This window comes from Vulpes vulpes, chromosome 15 (genome assembly GCF_048418805.1).
Source record: "Vulpes vulpes isolate BD-2025 chromosome 15, VulVul3, whole genome shotgun sequence".
In the NCBI taxonomy this organism is placed as follows: Eukaryota; Metazoa; Chordata; class Mammalia; order Carnivora; family Canidae; genus Vulpes; species Vulpes vulpes.
This window is the reverse complement of record NC_132794.1, coordinates 317,350-340,670: the sequence shown is the minus strand read 5'-3', so window position 1 is coordinate 340,670 and position 23,321 is coordinate 317,350. Positions and strand designations below refer to the sequence as shown.

At 46.4% G+C, this 23,321-nt stretch overlaps 1 protein-coding gene across 6 annotated transcripts in view; it reads left to right on the top strand.

Annotated features, from left to right (window-relative positions):
• The window catches only part of DIP2A (disco interacting protein 2 homolog A), a 90,071-nt gene that overhangs the window by 2,722 nt on the left and 64,028 nt on the right, over positions 1-23,321 (top strand). For 4 of the 6 annotated variants that reach the window (XM_072738510.1, XM_072738507.1, XM_072738505.1 and 1 more), the window contains exons 2-5: positions 17,175-17,246; positions 19,430-19,549; positions 21,178-21,297; positions 22,586-22,819. In XM_072738510.1, the coding sequence (XP_072594611.1) occupies positions 17,175-17,246; positions 19,430-19,549; positions 21,178-21,297; positions 22,586-22,819 (546 nt within the window). The remainder of the gene's footprint in view (positions 1-17,174; positions 17,247-19,429; positions 19,550-21,177; positions 21,298-22,585; positions 22,820-23,321) is intronic. The other 2 variants (XM_072738509.1, XM_072738508.1) reach the window with 1 other exon arrangement.

The window sequence follows — 23,321 nt, the reverse complement described above, 5'->3', positions numbered from 1 at the left end:
TCCCGTGTGGCCTCAGTCTCGCACCCTCCCTGGGTTGTCAGCATTAACCACTGTAATGGGGTCAGCCCTCAGGGGCTTCGGGTCTCAGAACGTGGGTGCTTTCCTGTAGGGCCGCTTGCTGGCTTTAGGGTATAGATTCCCAGGAGGGAAATAAGGCAGCACTGCGGTCTCCCCCTAACTTTCCAGGCTGTTGCACCCTTTTTGGGATCTCCTTCAAATTAAGATGAAGATGAAAGGTGGAGCTACAAACTCCCCACCCTTAGACACCTCCCAGCCCCCCGCCCCCACCTACCCTAGACAAACACTTCACACACGTGGCTCCTCAAAACCTGTGAGGATGTCCGTGGGTGAAAGTGACGCTATTAGAAGTGTAACTTTGACTTTAAAAAAGAATCAATTCCCAAACATTGGTGTTTTACCTATTATAGTGTCAGATTACCTTCTAAATACTTCACAACTCATTTAGCACAGTATCTTGGGGTTATTGATGCTGAACTGCCTTAAAAACCTGGTTGGTGGGATGCCTGGGTGGCTCAGCGGTTGAGCGGCTGCCTTGGGCTCACGGTGTGACCCTGGGGTCCCGGGATCTGAGTCCCGCATCCAGATCCCTGCAGGGAGCCTGCTTGTCCCTCTGCCTGGGTCTCTGCCTCTCTGTGTGTCTCTCATGAATAAATGAATAAAATCTTAAAAAACAAAACAAAACCAAACCTGGATGGTGGTGTAAAGTGCTGCTTTGTCTGAGTGGCCTGCCTGCTTTAGAAAGGAAACTCCTACACAGTCGACTACGTTTGTTCCACTCCTGTTTCTTTATTCCCGTTAATCGGTCTGTTTCAAAGCTTTGCCTTCAGTCTCTTTCTGGTTTTACACCTTCTGTTAACAGGGCCTTAGCCTGGATGCGGGCAAACAAAAAGGGGAAAAGCTCTGTGGGTGTAGAGGAAGGGACTTCTTGACAAGCTTTTTTCCTCTTTAAATGTCTTTAATGTCTGTTATTTGTGATATGATTCTTAGTATTCAGAATGGGAGCCTGACCTTGCCTTTACATCATTGAGCACTGGTGGTGCTTCCTAAATACTTTGTGGCGTATTAAAGTTCTCCCAGCCAGATTCTTTTCGTCCCTCAAAGCCCAGCCCAGGTGCCTTCTTAGTTTGAACCTTCCCTGATCATCTCCGACGTGGCTACTTTCTTGGATTTCTTATCACACTTTCTCCCGCTTTTGGAATTCTTGGCACTTACTGTTTTTTGTATTTGTTATTTGTATATATCTCTGCGCTCCGCGACTGCCGAGTGCCCACTGGGTGCTGGCCGATGCTTTGGCTCTCCGGTCAGGGTTGGCTCTGTTTCTCCAGTGGTCCCTTTTGCACACTGTTTTATTAAAAAGTGATGCAGATACAGGGGCAGAGAAGTGACACAGTCCAAAGGAAATGTAGGGTAGAGTGAGTGCGTGTGAGTGCGAGTGAGTGAATGTGAGTGCGTGTGAGTGTGGTGCCCCACTCCCCGCCCAGGTGTTCTCTGGTGTCCGTTTCCTGCCTGTCCTTCCAGAGGGATCTGCCAGGGGCTCCTAAATGGTGGTCCAGAGACCCTTTCTGAGTGCCTGTGAAGGAAACCTTTTCATAATGACACTGAGATGTCATCCCTGCTTTCTGTGTTTGTACCGACGGTGCAGGAGCAGTGCGGGCACCTTCGCGCCAGTCGAGGCCAGGCCCCAGTGAGCAGCAAAAACAGGCGTCGCTTTCACTTCAACGTATCCTCCCTTGATGAAGCAATAAAAATCAATTTTCTTAGGACTCGACCCTGTGAGAAAATGGAAAGTGCCGCACAGAGAGGGCAGGGCCTATTGTGAGGAACAGCACTTGTGCATTTTGAGTGTGAAGAGGACAAGCCACTTTTTTTTTTTTTTTTTTTTTTTATGATAGAGAGAGAGAGAGAGAGGCAGAGACACAGGCAGAGGGAGAAGCAGGCTCCATGCTGGAAGCCTGACGTGGGATTCGATTCCAGGTCTCCAGGATCGCGCCCTGGGCCAAAGGCAGGCGCCAAACCGCTGTGCCACCCAGGGATCCCAGGACAAGCCACTTCTGTTGCAAAATGCCGTGTTTACTTAAAAATGGTTGTAGGACAAACCGTGTTTACCGAGACTTGGGTGTCTGGTGGACAATTTCTGGAACATAAATGAGCGAAAACAACTGTCAGAATTTAGGGCCAATGATAATATTCATGCTTTTGAACAAAAATTAAAATTTTATACGACTTATCTGAGCATGCCAGCTTCTTATTAAATACTTTTCTTGATGAGCTCAGTGACAATGTTAATGTCAGTTTTTGAAATTATATGATGAAATACGTCAACATTAAGAAGATCTACATGATTCTGTGAACCATTATTTTTTTTTAAAGATTTTATTTATTTATTCATGAGAGACAGGCAGAGACACAGGCAGAGGGAGAAGCAGGTTCCACGCAGGGAGCCCCATGTGGGACTCGATCCCGGGACCCTGGGGTCACGCCCTGAGCCGGAGGCAGATGCTCAACCCCTGAGCCAGCCAGGCGCCCCGTGAACCAGTATTTTCTAAATATCAATGTATTGTATTACAAATTTGTGCACAGATTAAAGATCCAATCAAAATATAGACCATTAGGTTGTAATGTAACCGTACGAAAAGTTCCTCGAAGGTTTTAGACTCTACGTTGCAGCTATTCTGTGAGAAACTACCACTGGCCTAGTTTTGATGGCGTGGGGTTGAGGAGGGCACACGGCGATCCGTAAAGGCCCTTGAAGCCCTCCGCCCTTGCCAGCACGTCTGTGTGAGGCTGGATTGGCCTTGCAGACTTCAGGCCGAGCTGCATGTCGCGACACGTTGAGCGCTGAGGCCGAGGCCGGTCAGAGAATCTGTCCAATCCAATCAATCCAATCTTCCTGTTTCTACGAAGCCAGGTATTAAAGGGACTTGTAGGGACGCCCAGGGGCTTAGTGGGTTGGGTGTCTGCCTTCCGGCCAGGTTGTGATCTCAGGGTCCTGCAATCGAGGATCGACAGGGAGCCTGCTTCTCCCTCTGTCTCATGCTCTCTCTGTCCTCAAAATCTTTAAAAAGAGAGAGAGAGACTTATAAAAGTAAACCAATACCTGCACTCACTGAATATTTTTGGCCTTGGAAATCTATTATTTTTTATTAAAAGTATATTTATGTTAACATGGTTTGGTATAAACAAATTCAAGTTAATTATAAAATTTCACTATTTTAATTTCTAATATGGTAATGTTGATTCATATAACACACACAAACATAAGCTCTTTGAGGTTTTCAGTAGTTTTTAAGTGTGTGAATGGGTCCTGAGTCCAGAACCTTTGAGAAGTGTTAGTCCATGCAACTCTTAACACAACTTTTAAGGAAATATCCAAATGTCCTTGTGTATTTCTTTATACTTTTTGTAACATATTTTTTAGCTGTGTTGGTGTAATAAGGATTTCTGTTTATATTTGTAAAGACAATCAGATATTTCCATTTATAAAACATGCTCGAAAGTCTCTGAAAATTATACTAATTGCTTCTGTGTCCCACTTTACATGATTCAGGAGTATTCCGTTTAGAATTTCTTTTCTTTTCATAGAGAATCATCCTAGCACAATTGTCTCTTCACAAACTTTTTTTTTCCTTACAGAATTTTGCTTTATACATTTTTAAAAGAGTATCAATACTGATCTCAGTTCTAATACCCTAAAACTTTGCACGTACTGCTCATTCCGTTCATTGCCAACTATTCCGCACTGCTGAATTCCTGCCTTTGTTTAAGCTTCACTTTCTCTTTGGAGTTGCGCCTTCCTCTGAGAAGCACCCGGTCCTCGGTCCTCGGCTGGGCTGCTCCGCGGCCCGAGCTCCCCCTGTAGCGCTGCTGTAGGGCTCGTCACACGCTGCACTTCTCCGTTTGCTGGTCTTTGCTCGGCTCCCTCATAGGAGCACTTCAAGCGGCAGTGGGGATCTGTTCATCTTTATGTCTTCCGCACCTGGCATGTTTTAGGGTTTTTTTTTTTTAAGATTTTATTTATTCCTGAGAGACACACACACACACACACACATACACAGAGAGAGAGAGAGAGAGAGAGAGAGAGAGAGAAAGGCAGAGACACAGGCAGAGGGAGAAGCAGGCTCCATGCAGGGAGCCCGATGTGGGACTCGATCCCGGGTCCAGGGTCACGCCCCGGGCTGTAGGTGGCACTAAACCGCTGCGCCACCAGGGCTGCCCTATTACTTTTTTAAACCTTATTTATTTAAGTAATCTCTGCCCCCAACATAGGGTTCAAACTCAGAACCCCGAGATCAGCAGCCTTGGGCTCCTCTGACTCAGCCAGCCCGGTGCCCTGGAATAGTAAAAATTTTAAAATTAAAAAGAAATTCATAGCAGTCTAGATTCTGGAAAGTCAGAAAGGTGGATAAGAAGAGCAAGCCCCATCCCGCCTAGGTAGGGAAGATAGGAAATGAGGTGGAGTCGTAACAGAAGGACAGTGTTCTTTGAACCGAGTCGGGGAGGGCTAGTGGTGGGAGGCGGTAACGAGGAGGGGATGTGGTTTCCGGGGGTTCTGCAGGGCCCCCACACACTCCCTTAGAAGGACGCCCGTTGTCTGGGGGCAAGGGGCTCCGCCGGAGCAGTGTCTCCACTTGGCTCCTCAGGAGAGTTCGCCCGAATAGGAGGGTAGGAGGTGCGCAGCTGAGAGGCTGGAACCGCACCCGAGTGGATGGTGTTTAGGTTCTCCTTCCAGTTGCAAGAGTATTCTGAGTTCTGATCATGAGTGTCCAATAAGAATCATACCCTAGTGGGCTTTATCTCACCAAGTGATGTTTAAAACCATTCTTGAATGATGTGTCTACTATTTTAATTTTTATTTAAGATCTTTCTTAAAAAGGCAGTCAGAGTGAGTCTTATTTTATTTTTTTTAAGACTTATTTATTTATTCATGAGAGATACAGAGAGAGAGAAAGAGAGGCAGAGACAAGCAGAGGGAGAGGCAGGCTCCTCACAAGAGCCCCACATGGGACTCGATCCCGAATCCCAGGATCACAACCTGAGCAGACGCTCAACCGCTGAGCCACCCAGGTGTCCCTATTTTAAGAAGTAATGTCTGCACCCAACATGGGGCTGAAACGCACCACCCCAAGATCAGGAGCCCCACTCTCCACTGGCTAAGCCAGCCAGGCACCCCTGGCTGCTATTTTTAAAAGGTCTGTTTTCTATTACATATGTATGTAATACAAAGTTGGTGGCCAAGAGCTGTATTTTTTAAAGCTTTTATTTATTTATCTATTTGGGGAGAGAGTGAGATCACAATCCAAGCCAAAATCAGGAGTTGGGTGCCCAACCGACTGAGCCACCCGGGTGTCCGCCACGGGCTGTATCTTCCTGGAAGAGCCTTGTTACCCTTCTCTGTGACATTGCTGTGTCTCCTTGTGTGTTCAGCGTCTTACTTCAGTGAAATGGGATAATTTAGACAAGCTCATGAGGCCCCGGGAATGGAAGGCCAACATTTGCACTGAGCGAGGACTCTGATCCTTGGGAAGTGCAGCCTGGCCAACTGCAAAATTCAGCTTGAGAGTCTTTTAAGAGTCAAAGCTGTGGTGTGGATGATTAATTCTTGTTTAACCTTTTTTCTAATATTTGCAGCATTTCAAACATAACCGAAAAGTAGAGAGAATCATGGTATATGCACCCATGTACCTACCACCTGATTTTTCAAAAAATTAGGATTTTGGAAGGGTGGATTTCGTCATATTAGCTTCCCCCGTAGTCCACGTGGAGAAGGGTTCCCCAGGGGAGGCTTTGAGGCCTCAGCGCACACACAAGCCAGCATGGTAAGAACTCCGGAAAAGAGGAATGGAGAGCACCTTCCATCTGGGTCAGGCTCACAGGGTGGCTGCTGGTGGGAAGTAGAGGTGTCAGGGCGGGCTCAGTTTTGGACTAAGTGGACGCAGGGTGGGTTGGGGCCGCTTTGGTATGAGTGTCCCGGTCAGCCGGCTCTGGCCACAGCTCCTCTGTCACCCTGTCCGTTGAGGTGCCACTGCTAGACCGACACACAGTCAGGGTCATTCAGGTTATCTGTGCAACCACAGCGTTGGGGTACACCTGGCTTTGTTGACCGAGACGTGTTTGCCCTGCCAGAGTGACTCAGGAAGTGCGGGTTCTCCCTGAGAGCATAGCCGTTCTGAAGACCACACGTGGTTCTTACTGGTCTCTCATTGTAATGCACATACGGGAAGTTCCCCCAGAATCCTGTCATGATCCCTCTGAGCCTGTGAACACTGCCATGTTTGGGAAAAGCAGTTTTGCAGATGTGATTGAGGATCTGGAGAGGAGTCGCCTGGGTTCTTCGGGTGGAACTTACGTGCCATCCAGCATGTCTTTAGAAGAGGCAGAGGGAGAGTGGACCCACACAAATGGAGAGGGGCAGGGGGACAGCACGGCCGACCCGGGAGTGATGTGGCCCCAGGTTGGGGGATGCTGGCAGAGTCCAGGAACGGATTTGCCCCCGCAGGCCTCAGAGGTCACCCTGATTCTGGCTCCATGAAACGGACTCTGGACTTCTGGCCTCCAGAACTGTGAGTTAGGAAGTGTTCTTGTTTTAAGCCACCAAGTTTGTGGCAATTTGTTACAGCAGCTGCAGGATATGAGTCCGCTCACCTCAAGGTCTGCTGCATACATAGAGAAGATGTTTTCTTTTTTATTCTAATTACCTCTTTGTGAAATTTTAAAAATATATTTTATTTATTTATTCATGAGAGACACAGAGAGAGGCAGAGACACAGGCAGAGGGAGAAGCAGGGTTCCCACGGGGAGCCCGATGCGGAACTCAATTCTGGGACTCAGGGTCACGCCCTGGGCTGAAAGCAGATGCTCCACCGCTGAGCCCCCGGGTGCCCCTCTGTGCATTTTTCTTAGCTCTTCCCTCTCTTTCGGGTTAGACGATCTCCCTCGAGGTGCGCTCACTCTCACACACCCTTTATTCCCCGTCTTCACTCTGCCATGACGACTTCCCAGGGGACATCCCATCTCCACTGTTGTGTTTTCAGTTCTAATTCCCATTTCCCACTGGTTCCCACTGAACTGCCTGACATCCCCTCTCCATTCAGTCATGACGATAACCCTTTCCTTTAATTCTTTGAACGTATCCTCCTTTGACTCTTGAGACACATTTATAGTAGCTTCTCTACGGCCACCGTTTGCCCAGCCAAGTGTCCGGACCATCCCGAGTTTCATTACTGCCGATTGATTTGTTCCTTTAACTGCGGATTACATTGTCTGTATCCTTTTTGTCTAGTGGGTTTTTTTAATTGTCTATTGAAATGATTGATAATACATTTAGGAAGTTTGCGTGTTCTCTCTCACTGGCTACTGATGTTCGTCCTGGCAGAGAGTCAGTCACTGGGTGATCGTCTTGAAGGTGGCCAAGCCTGGCTTTACACCTTCTTCGGCTGGTCTGTGGAGACTTCAGAGTGATTCCTAAGCTCCTTCTCTTGGTGGGACTCAGATGCCAAACTGTCTTCTCTGGAAGTGCTGTCCTGGGTTGGCTTTTTAGGGCAGGACTGGAGCGGGCCTCACCGTTGGTATGGTCACTGATCCCTGGGTGTAGCTGTACGGGGTCTTAGCAGGTTGCTGGGGGGATGCACTCTCCATCCTTTTTTTTTTTTTTTTTTTAAGATTTTATTTATTCATGAGAGACTCAGAGACAGAGGCAGAGACACAGGCAGAGGGAGAAGCAGGCTCCACGCAGGGAGCCCGAAGCAGGACTTGATCCCGGGACCCTGGGATCATGCCCTGGGCCAAAGGGAGACGCTAAACCGCTGAGCCGCCCAGGGATCCCCATGTTTTTTCTTTTATGGTTAGTAATCTTCGTGTCCTATATAAGAGTTCTTTCCCTACCTCATGGTCATGGATATATTCTTTTATATTATTTTTAAAGAGATTTATTGATCTTTCACATTTAAATGCATAGTCCACCTGGAATTGAATTTTGTGAGAAAGAGTCATTTCATTTCTGTTTCATGTGGATACCCTGTTGACCCAGCATATTTATGGAGAAGGCCATCTTTTCCCTACTGCTGTGGACTGATGCCTGGTCCCTTCCTCTCCTTGTCTCCCTTAGCATCTCACTCTGCTCCCTACTTAGCTTCACAGCACGCGTTCACGTCTGGTCAAGTCTGCCCCTTTCTGTTTCTCAAGTTTGATTTGCTAATCTCGGCCCTTTGCATTTTTCCATGTGCATTTTAGCATCAGCTTGTCTATTTCTACACACATACACACAAAAACCCTCCAACAGTTCTGATTATAATTACTCAGACTCTAAAGATCCATTTGGACAGAAATTATATCTTTACGGTGTTGAATATGCAGATTCACAAACATGCTGCATCCCTTCATTTCTTTACTTCTTTTAAGCTTTACCTCAGTAGTACTTTTAGTTTATTTATTTATGAGACACAGAGAGAAAGCTAGAATGAGCGAAGAGGGGCAGAGGGAGAGGGACAAGCAGGCTCCTTGCTGAGCACAGAGCCCACGTGGCGCTCCTTTCCAGAACCCCAGAATCATGACCTGAGCTTAAGGCAGACACTTAACTGACCGACCTACCCAGGCACCTCTGTCTTTTTGTTTTGTTTTGTTTTGTTTTTATTTTTGTTTGTTTGTTTGTTTGTTTGTTTTGTTTTTAAATCACAGTCCTACTTTTCTAATTCCTTGAACATATTGATCATGGTTATTTTAAAAGGTGGATTTCCTGTCTGTATTTTCCTGTTATCTGTTGGTTTTCATGGGTTGTAGTCACAGCTTCCTGTTGCCTAGAGGGCAGACACTATAGGTGTAGCAATGATTTGTGACTGTAGATGTTTCTGTGTGTAAAGGGTGGATGGACCGGGGGTGCATACAGTCCAAGATCACCTTAATCCATGTACAGAGAGAGTGCTTTGAAACTAGCTCTTGCGAGGGCTACTCGCAAGGGCTACTCTATTCCCAGTTCATGCCTGAGCTGCGATCCCTCCGGCTCTCCGATAACCTAGGCTGTCTATGGGCCGCCGCCTCCTCCTCCTCCTCCTCCTCAGTGAGTGTTCCACCTCATAAGAGCATGGAAGCTCTGCCTAGCTCGGCTACTTAGTTGTTCCTTTTGGAATCATCAGACCCCCTCCAGTGGGAGTTCTTCACTTCTTTGTTAGTTTCTGGTATCCTCAAACAGATTTCAAAAACATATCTTTTTTTTTTTTTAAGATTTAATTTATTTATTCATGAGACACAGAGAGAGGCAGAGACCCAGGCAGAGGGAGAAGCAGGTTCCACGCAGGGAGCCCGACGTGGGACTCGATCCCGGGTCTCCAGGATCGCACCCTGGGCTGAAGTCGGCACTAAACCGCTGAGCCACCTGGGGCTGCCCAGAATACACATTCTTCTCAAGCCCACCTGAAGCATTCACCAAGAGAGACCACATTCTGGGCCATAAAACACATCTTCACAAATTTAAAACAATAGAAATCATACAGTGTTTGCTCTCAAATCACAACAGAATTGAACTAGAAATCAATAACAAAGAGAACTCAAAATATGTAGATTAAACAGCATAATTCTAAATAAAACAGGTCCAAAGAGAAATCCTAAAATATTTTGAACTAAAAGAAAATAAAAGCACAACTTATTAAAATTTGTGGGATGCAGCAAAAGCAGTACTTGAAGGGAAACTTACAGCATTAAGAAGAAAGATCAAAAGTCAATAACCTGAATGGACATTGGGGTCATTAGGCTGAGTGAAATAAGTCAGGCAGAGAAAGACAAATACCGTATGATCTCATTTATATGTGGAATCTAGCATAACAAACGGAGCTCATAGATCTAGAGAACAGATTGGTGGTATTTGAAAGTTGCTAAGAGAGTAGATCTTAAAAGTTCTCATTACAAGAAAAAAATTGAACTGTGTGTGATGATGGCTAACTATACTTAATTGTGTTCATTTCACAGTACGTACAAATAACAAATCATGTTGTATACCTGAAGCTAATATAATATTATACGTCAATTATATCTCAATTTAAAAGATCAATTACCTAAGGATTCTTCCTTAGGCTATAAAAGGAAGAACAAATTAAATAAAAACTAAGTAGAATAAAAGAAATAAGAATTAGAGCAGAAATAATGAAACTGAAAACCAGAAATCAATAGAAAAGCTGGGTCTTTGAAAATCAATAAAATTGATAGGTCTTTAGTCAAGCCAATTAAGGAAAAAACAGAGAGGACACACATTAATATCAGAAATGAAAGAAATCATGCAGATCCTTTGGGCATTAAAAGGATAATAAAGGAATACTATGAACAACTCTGCACACCGGAATTTGATAACCTAGATGAGAAAGATCAACTCCTTGAAAGATAGAATCTGCCAAACTCACACAAGAAGAAATAAACAAACTGAATAGTCCTATATTAATAAATTCAATCAATAATTAGCTACCTTTCAAACTAGAAAGCAGACCCTAGGCCCAGATGGGGTCATTGGGGGAATTCTATCAAGCACTTAAGGAAGAGATAATACCACGTCTCTATAGTCCCTTTCATAGACTAGAAGCAGAGGGAATGTGTCCTTCCATGAGGTCCCATTACACTGATACCAAAACCAGACAAAGACATTACAAAAAGACAAAACTACAGACCAGTATCTCTCATGAACATAGATGCAAAAATTCTCAAAATATTAGAAAATTTAGTCCAACAGTGTATAAAGAGAATTATAATTAAGGTGGGCACATGATGAGATGAGCACTGGGTGTTATACTATATGTTGGCAAATTGAATTTGAATAAAAAAATTTATATACTATGACTAAGCAGGATATATCCTAGGTCTTGCGAGGCTGGTTCAACATTTAAAAATCAATTCATGGAAAATCTATCACAGCAACAGGCAAAAGAAAGAAAATCACGTGATCATATTAAAGATGCAGAAAAGGCATTTGGCAAAACACCACACCCATTCACGATCAAAACTGAGTAAACTAAGACTAGAGTGGGACTTCCTCAACTTAATAAAGTAGACTATCTTACATAAGAAACCTACAACTGGGGACACCTGGGTGTCCCTGCCTTCAACTCAGGGCATTATCCTGGGGTCCTGGGATCACATCCCACATGGGGCTCCTTGTGGAGAGCTTGCTTCTTGCTCTGCCTGTGTCTCTGCCTCTCTCTCTCTCTCTGTGTCTGTCATGAATAAGTAAAATCTTAAAAAAAAAAAAACCCAACTCATAACTAACATCATACTTAATGGGTAGGAACTGAAAGCTTTCCCTGTAAGAGGATATAAAGCAAGGATGACCCCTCTCACCACTCATTTTCAACATTATAGTGGAAAAAAATGTATAGATTGGGAAGGAAGAAATAAAACTGTCTTTGTTTACAGATAACATGATTGTCTATATAGAAAATCCAAAAGAATTAACAAGTCCCCCCCCCAAAAAAAACCCTGAAACTAATACACAGTTATAGCAAGGTTGCATGATACAAGGTTAATATGCAAAGGTCAGTCACTTTGCTAAATACCAGCACTGAACAAGTGGAATTTGAAATTAAAAACACAGTATCATTTACAGTAGCACTTCTCAAATTAATTACTTATGTATAAAAAAAACTAAGTATGTACAAGATCTATATGAGGAAAACTACAAAATACTGAAGAAAGAAATCAATGAACTAAATAAATGGAGAGATAGTCTATGTTCATGGATATGCAGACAATATTGGCAAGAGGTCAGTTCTTCCCAAGTTGATCAAATAGATTCAGTGCAGTCCCAATCAAAATGTCAGCATTTGTGGACATTGACAAACTGGTTCTAAAGTTTATAGGGCGGGGCAGAAGACCCAAAATAGAAACATAATTTTGAAGGAGATACAGTTGGAAGACTGACACTGTGAAATCAGGACTTACTGTAAAGCTGTAGTAATCAAGAGTGTGTTGTGGTGTCAACAGAAGGGACAAGTCAATGGAGCAGAATAGAGAATCCAGAAGTAGACCCACATGAACATAGCCAGTTAGTCTTTGATGGAAGAGCAAAGCTTATCCAGTGTAACAAAGATGGTCTTTCTAACAAATGGTCCTGGAACAACTGGACATCCAGAAGCAAAAAAATGAACCTAGGCATGGACCCCTCACAAAAAGTTAACTTAAAATGGATCTCATGCCTAAATGTAGACTATAAAACTAGAGGGTAGGGGATCCCTGGGTGGCGCAGCAGTTTGGCGCCTGCCTTTGGCCCAGGGCGCGATCCTGGAGACCCGGGATCGAATCCCACGTCGGGCTCCCGGTGCATGGAGCCTGCTTCTCCCTCTGCCTATGTCTCTGCCCTTCTCTCTCTCTCTCTGCGTGTGACTATCATAAATAAATAAAAATTTAAAAAATTAAAAAATAAATAAATAAAACTAGAGGGTAGATAGAAGCTAACATAGAAGAACAGGTAGATGAACTTAGTATGTGATGACTTTTTAGATACAACACCAAAGACACAATCTGTGATATGAATAATTGATCAGATACATTCTGATAAAAACTTGTGCTCTGGGGATCCCTGGATGGCTCAGCGGTTTAGCACCTGCCTTTGGCCCAGGGCACGATCCTGGAGTCCCGGGATCAAGTCCCACGTCGGGCTCCTGGCATGGAGCCTGCTTCTCTCTCCTCCTGTGTCTCTGCCTCTCTCTCTCTCTCTCTCTCTGTCTGTCATGAATAAATAAATAAATAAATAAATAAATAAATAAATAAATAAATCTTTAAAAAAAAACAAAAAACATGTGATCTGGAAAAGACAATGTTAAGAGGAAGAGAAGACAGACCATTGGCTGGGAGAAAATATTTATGGAAAAATACATCTGATAGAGAGGACTGTTATCCAAAATATACAAAGAACTCTTAAAACTCAACAGTGAAGAAACAACCAGATTGAAAAACGGTCCAAAGACCTTAAGAGACACCTCACCAGAGAAGACATATAGATGGCAAATAAGCATATAAAAAGATGCAGTACATCAGATGTTATTGGGGACATGAAACTTAAAACAACTATGACACCGCTGCAGATCTCTAGAGTGGCCACAATCCAGAATATGGACAACAGCAAGTGCTGATGAGGATGTGGCGCGACAGGAGCGCTCATTCCCTGCTGGTGGGAATGCAGGATGGGGCAGCCACTTTGGAAGAGAGTTTGGTGGTTTCTCACAGAATTACACATGCATATGACCCAGCGATCATATTCTTTGGTATTTACCCAAAGGAGTTGAAAACCTATGTCCACACAAAAACCTGCACACAGTTGTTTACAGGAAATTTGGAAGCAACCAAGATGTCCTTCAGTAGGTGAATAGATACATCGGTTCATCCAGTAATGGAATATTCAACACTAAGAAGAAAAGAGCTGTCAAGCCATGAAAAGACATGGAGGAAACTTAAGTTCAGTAAGTGAGGTCAATATGAAAAGGTTACTGTATGATCAAACTATATGACATTTTGGAAAACTATGGAGACCGTAGAAAGATCAGTGGTTGCCAGGGATTGGGGAGTAAGGGAAGGGTGAACAGCGCACAGATTTTTTAGGGCAGTGAAAATACTCTGTGTGCCATCATAATGATGGATATGTTATTAAACATTTGTCCAAACCCATAGAATGTGCAAAACCAAGAGTGAACCATAACTGTGGACTTGGGGTAATTACTGTGTGTCTGTATAGTTTATCAGTTGAAACAAATATACCACTGTGGTGGAGGATGTCTTGGGGCAGAGGGCATATGGAAACTCTCCTACTTGCCCTTAATTTTCTATGAACCTGAAACTGGTCTTAAAAAAAAAAAAAGCTTTAAGTTAAAAAAATATATATATGTATATAGCTTTAATTAAGTAAAATAAAACAAAACATAGAAGGGGGAAAAAATCCCCAGCCTCCTGGAAAATAAATCTGCAGGCCCAGATGGTTTCACTGACAAATTATATCACTTAAAAAAGAAATAACACCAGTTTTATATAGTCTGTTCCGTGTATTTTTAACTTTTTATTTTGAAATAATTTTAGTTTCATTGGTTGCAGAAATAGTACATAGAATTCATTCAGTTTCCTGCAGTAACATCTTATATAACCATATACATCATCAAACTATTTCCCATATATTCTTAATTACAGTTATTGTGCTAAAAAATGTAAAGAATTCAGAAGTGTGTGAGGTAAAAACTATTTCTCACACCTACCCCAAGCTAAATAAATAAATCACTGTTAATAATTTGTTGAGCATCCATCCAGGCATTTTTGGCACACACAGAAATACATACACCTACCAGCCTGCGTAGTTCTATTTATTGGTTGTTACCAGAATTCTACCATTCTTTATGTATATAGTTTCCAACTTGCTGCTTCTACCTGCTAGTACAGCATGAATCATGTAAGTAATACCCATCCCGCACCTTCCAAATAGTGGGGTGTGTTTGTCGTAATGCTGTATGGCAGCAGATTTACTTCTTCCTCTCCTTCCTCTCCCTCGTCCTCGTCCTCGTCCTCGTCCTCGTCCTCGTCCTCCTCCTCCTCCTCCTCCTCCTGTTAGGAACTCTGGTGTCTGGGTTGCAACCTGGAGATGTTCCTTGCAATTTTGCACATATAATCCGGAGTGACTTTGGTTCGCAGCAGTGGAGGTCACTGGGCGCCGGTGTTGTGGCCATGGCTGGAGGGCTGGTCAGCACAGCGAGCAGCGAGCAGCAGCCCATGGACCCCCAGAGAAGGACGGGCCCTGGCATCTCCCCAAGCCCCCCCACCCCCACCCCGCACCTGGGTCAGGACAGGACTGTATAATTGAGCTTATTATTTTTTAACTTGTGAACGACTTTAAAGCGCATGTATTTTTTAAAGCTCTGTCCTCAGTGGCTCCTCCCCCTGCCCCACGTCGGCTCCCCCAGTTGTATGCAGCCAGCTTGGGAGTTAGGCTCTGCTCTTTGTCTCCGGTGGTTACAGAACTTGGCTTCAGAGGGTTTGGATTGGGGCCACTTTTCTACTAGCTTAGTGGTTCCGTGTCCGCACTCTCCTTGGAATTCCACCTTTGTCTTTGTGCGGGTAGAAGTCTGCATGCGCTGCTGTGTCGGCTGAGTGTCTACGTTGGACACGAGAAATGTGGCAACTGGTTACACGTGAAAATGTGCAGCTTGGTTGTGTTCAGCTGGTTCAGTAGAAAGCGTGAGACCACTTTTGTGAGGTCACAGGCAGGAAGCGGGGAGTTAACGTTCATTTCTGAATGCCCTCTGGCACCCTCCCCGTGGAAATGTGCGTTTGGAATGAGAATCGAGGAAGGAGCCAGCTGAGGGCAATGAGCACTTAATTTTTAAATATCCTGGAAAATCAGTCCCCTGCTTTTAAATAGGGGTTTATCAGTTTTAATGTAGTGTAACAGTATTTAGTTTTCATTTAATTTTGTCTTAAGCACACATTTTTGTATATTTCAAAAGAATCATTTTTTAGTAGATATTGCTTTAAAAAATACATGCGCTTTAAAGTCGTTCACAAGTTAAAAAATAATAAGCTCAATTATACAGTCCTGTCCTGGCCCAGACTGGGGTCTGAGTGTCCAGGGAGCAGGTAGGCCAAGGATGGTGCACCCTGAGGGCCCGCAGTCAGTGGCGGGTGAGGTATGCTCCTGCGTCGCGGAGCGGCTGACATTACAGGTGGAGCGCTTGGCAGGAAAAATAGGCCGAGTGAGATTTGCAGTATGATGCTATTCAGGTGAAGTAAAAGTACAGGGACACAAAGCAGTGTCCATTCTGCAGAACAAGCTCCAGTTAGATGACTGGCGTCCGGTAGGGGTGGTGAGGGAACAAGGTGGGAGCAGAGGGACGAGGACAGCCAGGACGCCTGGGCGGCACGGAGGCCGGCGCCGAGGGAGGGCCGTGGTGGGGGCCTTGTCCACTCCCCCGCCCCAGCCTGTGGTCGGCCTGCCTGCCCTGACCTCACACCCATCTTTTGGAGGAATGTAGGATGGTCTCCCCGGAGGCGTCCAGGGGTCTGCCCCTGGATGTGAGGCCCTCGGGGGTGTCGGGCCGTGAGAGGCCCTGGGCCGTGCAGGGACGTGCTGGTGCAAAGGCGGGCCTTGGTCAAGCCCCCGCACCCCTGCAGCACCCCAAGCCCGACCCCTGATCCCTGAGCGGGCAGCCGGGCCCTGCGCGCCTGGGGTAGGGGCGGGGGGGGGGGGGGCGGGCAGCAGGCGCAGAACAGTGCGGCTTTGTCTTGCAGACGGGTAGCCCAGGCAGGCTACTCATGGAAATCGTAAACATATATTTCTGGTCTAAATAAAGTCTCCAAAGCATGATGGGTTCATGCTGAGCGTGCCAAGTTCTCTCTAGGAAACAGAATGTGCTCGTACATTGAGAAGTCTTTCCTTAAGACACCCTTCCTGCCTTGTTCCTGGGAGCTTTAATTTATTTTTAGGCTGTTCTTCTTTATGATAATTTGTTGGAACAGCAGTCCCTGTTCCCGAGTCCTTGCCCGGGGACAGGCTAGGGCCTCCCACCCCCACTTCCACACCGGGAACCTACGGACCTGCCTGGGACTCACTTCGGGATCTTGATGAAATGCAGGCTTGGGCTCATTCTGCAGCGTGGCCTCAGAGTCTGCTTTTCTGGTTTTGTTTTTAACTTTTAAACATGTTTATTAAAATTTTTTTGAGTCTTCATTTCTAACAGGCTCTTAGGGGATGATGACCACAATTTTTAAAAATTAAAGTATTCTTTACATACAATAAAATTCACCCTTCCTGGGTTTTGATGAACACGTGGTCATGGGCCACCAGCACCACCAAAACAGAACGGCTTCATTACCCCCAAGAACTCCCTCGTTCCCCGTTGTAGTCACCCCCTCCCTCACCCCCATCTGCTCTGTCCCTATAGTGTCATCTTTCCCAGAATGTCATGTAAATGGAATAACTGCGTACGTAGCCCTTAGAGCCTGGCTGCTTTCACTTAGTGATACTCATGTAAGCTCTATCCAGGCTCCTGTATAAAACGAAAGTTTGTTCCCTTTTACTGCTGAACAGAGTTCCATTGTGTGGGTGCGTCACAGATATTAGTGTTTCCACTTTCTCCATTATGAATTACTTTTTCATTCAAAAACTTTGGAGAGAATATAATCATCTTTTGTCATTGTTGTTTTAGGTGACATCACTCAAAAAGGATATGAAAAGAAACGGGCAAAGCTGCTTGCACGCTACATCCCACTTCTTCAAGGTAAGGTCGGCCACTCAGCTGTTTCATAACAGCCATTTTTCTTACCAAACTTGGCCTAAAAATTGATATGTTTTGTATTTTATTAAGGAGGACTGGGCAATATGTCTAATATTAAATAATAAAAATCAAAGACCCAGGTTATAACTTATAGCTTGGAGCTGGCATAGATCTTATTTCAGATAGGATTTATCATATTTTTATGATTATACAATATAATGATTTTTTGTGATGATAGTAAGGAACATTCCCTTACATAGGTTCAGAACAAATGCTGCAATGTTGTCAGTTCTTCCTACCTTAGGTTGATCTGTAGAGCTCACACACTTGTCATTTCAACAAAATTTTTTTTGGCGAAATTTAACAAGCTAATTCTAAAATTTATATAAGTCTAAAGGGCCAAGGGATTCAAAATGTGCTCAAAAAAGAAGAATGAGATGGGAAGATTGGAAAATAATTATTGGGCTGTCGTCATGAAGACGGCATGGTTTGGGACATGGGCAGGCAGCTGGGTTAGCGGAGCAGCACCCAGAGCCCAGACAGACACAGAATGGCCCGCGTGTGCAGATGTGGCCGCTGTTGGGGGCAGCGTTGCGGGGCACGGTGCTGGCACAGCTCCCTGTCCGCGTGTAGGACACGTCACTGGACACAGCAACCAGTGTCCGATGGAGAAGGACTGAGAGGAAACATAAAAGCTACAGCATCGTAGAAGATTGTATAGGAAAATCGTCACCATCTCAAGATAGACGGGATTCCATGAGTCACTAAAGGGCCTGGGCTGTGACCTGAACGGAGAGAGCCCAGACCGTGTTTAAAGTAATGTCATTTTATCCAGAGTCACCGTAAAGAGATTAAGGACAAGTCACACAGTGGGAAGATCACTGTAACACAAATAAGTGAAAAAGAACTAGTATCCAGACCGTGTAAGGCAGCTCTGTCCCATTTATTAACTTCCGTGATAATGGAAATGTCATGTAGGGCTGTCCAGCGCTCAAAACAATGGCTAGTGTAACTGGGAGACTGAATTTTTAATTTAAGTGAAATTAATATAAACTTAAAAAGCCAGAAAGTCCCCCAACATGATTTTTTTAAAAGCCAAGTAGGAAACTGGGCTGAAGACTTGATCATGGTTTTGTAAGCGGCAAGCCTACCAGGCAAAAGCAGACAGAGATGGTTGAGCTCAGGGGGAATCTGAGGGATGTGGATTAAAGCCATAAGCTGCCGGGTTGTTGGAGGAGGTTCAGACGGCAGGTATGGACAGCTGTAAGGCTGAGGCGGGGCTGCTCGCCTTCCCGTGTCCAGGCGCTCAGGCAAGCTGTTGGGTTTGCACCTGCGCTTTCTCTGGGCATAGGATGACGGCCGTCCTGCTCGCACCTGAGGGTTCCAGGCGCTGAGGGCCACGGAGCCCACGGGGCGCCCTGGCAGCCTCCACGAGTCCCGGGGTGCGGTGGCTCCATGCCCGGCGGGGGCTGCACACAGTGCTAGGCAGCCTGTCCTTGGGGAGCCCGGGCCAAGGCCCGCTGGCTACCCTTCCGACGTGCCCCGGGCCTCAGACGACGGAGCGGGGGAGGCTTGCCTCATGCGGGCGTCAGAGGGTAGCGGAGGAGGGTTCAGAGCCAGCCCAGGGTCGGCCTCATGACTCCGGGGCCCGCATGCTCGTGGCCGCATGCTCAGGGCCATGTGCTCAGCCCCGCGGTCTCTGTGGCCCGCCTCGTGCGCAGCCCTCCCTGCACCGACCCGCGGTGCTGCTGTCCCAGTGACTGCACAGTGGGATGTCGTTGGGGGGAGTTGGCCGACCTCGTGGACAGTGCCAAGAAGAGTGACACAAGCCATTCCAGATTCAGGACACATTTGTGATGCAGAAACACGTTTCTAAAGGGCCCTCCCCAGAGCGCGCCCCAGTGGCCACGTCGCTGTGATGGTCACCCATCGTACAGACAGCGGGCGGCGAGGCCAGGCAGGCCGGTCGCAGTCGGGAGAGGGCCGCGGAGGTGTTCGTGGCGGCCCGTGTCGATCCAGGGCCCTCCCAGGCTTCAGAGGCCGCCAGAGGCTGTGGGCGCTCCACTGCTACCCGTGGGCAGCGAGCGCGGCAGAGCGACACGGGAGCAATGCGTGCTGCTTTAACTGGAGTGTTCTATAATCACAAAAGCAAATTGTTAAGACAATCCTACAAATTTGTGTCGCAGGAGTAGATCCGTCCCTACAAGCAGAGAACAGGGTCTCCGGCCCCGCGCAGACGTCAGCTGCCGCACCCAAGCAGCAGAAGCCGCGGCCGGCCAACTCCCGGGACGAGCGCTTCCGCTCAGGTAGGGGCGCCCACTGGGGCCGCAGGGGAAGTGGTTTCCACTTGAGGGATCATTTACCACATCTCTTTTTAAGAGAAAATCTGGCCTCCACACAGCCTTAGGATCCCTAATGTGACTCGTAGGGTTGGCGGTCTCTCCCCGGATGCTTGTAAAAATCCCTAGAGAGGGATCCCTGGGTGGTGCAGCGGTTTGGCGCCTGCCTTTGGCCCAGGGCGCGGTCCTGGAGACCCGGGATCAAATCCCACGTCGGGCTCCCGGAGCATGGGGCCTACTTCTCTCTCTGCCTGTGTCTCTGCCTCTCTCTCTCTCTCTCTGTGTGTGACTATCATAAATAAATAAAAATTAAAAAAAAAATCCCTAGAGAAATCATCCTTTCTGCCGATTAGTATAATTCCTTTAAACTTTTTTGTTCATTTTTGGACCTCAAGCTTCAGGGTTGGTATCGGTAATTTTCATATGTTGTGGAGTAGCTTTACTACGGCAGGTGTTTTTACTAGTTTTTCTTTTTCTCATTTTGGAGATTTCCTTCTAATCAGATTTCTGCCATTCTGTCAGTACTTTTATGAATATTTAAGTCAGTCTGTGATATTTTATTTGAATTATCGGAATGGCCATTGAAAAGATTCATGTTTTCAGTTGTAGGCTGCATGTCAGTAGCTTTTGGGCCCTCTGCTTCGTCTGCTTAACATTTCCACCCTGTGTGACATACATTTCCTTTCCATTTAAGCTCTTTTGGTAAGCTTTTTTTATTTTTTAATTAAAAAGATTTTTTTAAGATCTTATTTATTTATTCATGAGAGACAGAGAGAGGCAGAGACATAGGCAGAGGGAGAAGCAGGCTCCATGCAGGGAGCCCGACGTGGGACTCGATCCCGGGACCCTGAGCTGAAGGCAGACGCTCAGCCCCGGAGCCCCCAGGGGCCCCAGAGTTTCTATTTTCTGTGCCTCCTTAGTAGATACCCTCCAGGGGAGCAGGCTAAACAGTCTAACTGCACTGATTGAAAGTCATTTGGAGGGATCCCTGGTGGCGCGGCGGTTTGGCACCTGCCTTTGGCCCAGGGCGCGATCCTGGAGACCTGGGATCAAATCCCACATCGGGCTCCCGGTGCATGGAGCCTGCTTCTCCCTCTGCCTATGTCTCTGCCTCTCTCTCTCTCTCTCTCTCTCTCTCTCTCTCTCTCTGTGACTATCATTAAAAAAAAAAAAAAAAAAAAAGTCATTTGGAATACTTCAGGACAACTAGAGACACATTTAGGTTCATTTGTTTCATTTTAATTTGGGGGATTTATTTTTTATCTAGTTTTGATTTATAACTATGAAAATATTTACATAGTCTAAATCTCCCAACAAAGGAACATTTAAAGAAATCTAGGGCCAATGTCATAGGCTATGCTTATTTTTTTAAATTTAAAATAAGTATCAGATAGTATAGTATAAGTTTCAGGGGTAGATTTAGTGACCCATCAGTTGCATCTAACACCCAGTGCTCATTACATCATGTGCCTCCTTTATGATAGGCCTTACTCATGTCTCTTTTACATTCAATAAAAACAAATAATATGAACTTAATTTTGTTACTTCGTAAGCAATCTTGTAGAAAGTGTATTTACTGCTGTGTTTTTACGTAGATGTTCACACGGAAGCGGTGCAAGCAGCTCTGGCCAAGTACAAGGAGAGGAAGATGCCTATGCCTTCCAAAAGACGTTCTGTTCTCGTACACTCGTCTGTGGAAACCTACACGCCTCCAGGTATTGACGGACGGCGTCAGGAGCAGCTGTGTGGGCCTTGCACGGCTCCGACCTCATAACCTTCCCTTCCCCGTCTGACCTGTAGTAAAGATTTGGAAAAACTAGAGATCAGAAATATTTGTGTACGTGCAGTGTACACAGTGTGGCTCTAACCCAAGTGGGTGCTTGCTTTCTTCCGGACTTTTGGGTACATTTTAATGCTTTTACTAAGATGCTATTTATTCTTTTTAGTAAAGAGAGGAACCCAAAGTCAATGCTTACTGGAATACTTAAGTTCTCTGATTTAAGAATCTTAAAATTATTCTCATCTTATTGATTATTTACTATATTGTTACCAGGCCTTAAATGGGAGCAGGTTATTTGGAGGATTTTAAAAATTTATTATTGTTTCGTTGTTACTACCATTAGAAATGAGAACTTTTACGTGGAGTATTGGTGATGTCTGGTGTCCTGCTGCTGCCTGTCTTGATTTTGAAGTCACGAAACTGGTGTCAGGAGTTTTTGGTTTGATGATGTAGTGAAAACCAAGCACACTAGATTTATAAGACAATTTGGGGGTTTTGGTAACACTTCCTTTCTAAAGGAAAGGAAAAGTTTATATTGAAAAAAAACTTCTAGAAATAGCTGTCAAATTAATGTTCCCACTAAATATAACTACAGATACCACTCAATTTTTAAGAAAACTTTTTAATAATAAAATGCACAGTCATGGTGACTTGAAAAATCTCAGTGAACAGTTAATCTTACTGAGTGAAGCAGTTGTCTTCGGGGGTTATTCTTCCCCGGGCTCATTACCGCCTCCCCTAAGAAGACGCAGGTGTGCAGGGGAGGCCGGGGCGGGTGGGGCTGCCGCCCCTGACCACTGCGCTGCCTCGGGGGGCAGGCCGGGCCGTGTGTCAAGGTTGTGTGGGGCATTCTCTCAGATGAGCACTCAGCACCTAGGGACTGCCGTGGTACTTGGGACCCCACCAAGGCATGTGCTGAAGCCACTTAGGGCTTGGGCCGCCTCCACTCCCAGCGTGTGGGCTCCCGGACAGTCCTCCCGGGGAGGCTGGGCTCTGAAACCGCTTTCCCAGGTAGGGCTCCTTGGATCTTACAGCGGAGAACTTAGACCTTCTAGACCCAGGGCAGCCTTTGAGACGACCCCGTGGCCGCGCTGGGCCTCAGCGGCGCAGGTGTGCACAGCTTGCCCCGGGCAGGCCTGGGAGACGCAGGTGCCGGTGTGGGAGCGCCACCCCCTCCCCGACTCATCCCTACATTATGCCTGTCATCATTATTTTAACCACAGACACGTCATCTGCCTCAGAAGATGAGGGCTCTTTACGGCGACCCGGGCGACTCACCTCCACTCCGCTCCAGAGCCATTCCAACATCGAGCCCTGGCTCGACCGGGTCATTCAGGGCTCGTCCACCTCATCCTCTGCATCCTCCACCTCATCTCACCCGGGAGGGAGACCCGCCGCCGCTCCCAGTGCCGCCGCCACCGCCACGCTCACAGGCCCCGTGGCCCACGCCCACATAGGTCAGTAACGAGCTGCCGTGGCCCTCCAGGACAGGGGTGCCTCTGTGCCCCGTGCCCATCAAGACCCACCTCCTCTTTTTCATCTGGAAATGTCTTTTTGGTAACAAGAGTAGCTCCTGGTGCATCTGTGGTTTGGCAGTTCCAGGCACGGTGGGCCCCGGAGTGGCGGTGTTCCTTCATGTCAGGTCCCCTCCTGCTCTGGAGGCTGGGCTGGTGCAGGTGGCAGGTGTAGGGTGGACGGCCCCTCAGGCGTGGCCTTGGCTGCTCCTGATAGCCACCCACGGCCTGCTGTCTCGACGTCATCCCCGCCTTTGCTCTTGGCTGCGTGTGCAGAGTTGGAGAGCCGTCAGCCGTCCCCTCGCCCGGGCTGTCCCAGGGCAGCTGCTGGGCCTGCAGTCGTGGACTGACCTTTCTTCCTCCACATACCAAGTCACACCACCCCTCAGCCCGAGGAGAGGCCAGGCAAAACTAAATCGCAGAGATGTGTCGATCTTTTCTAAAT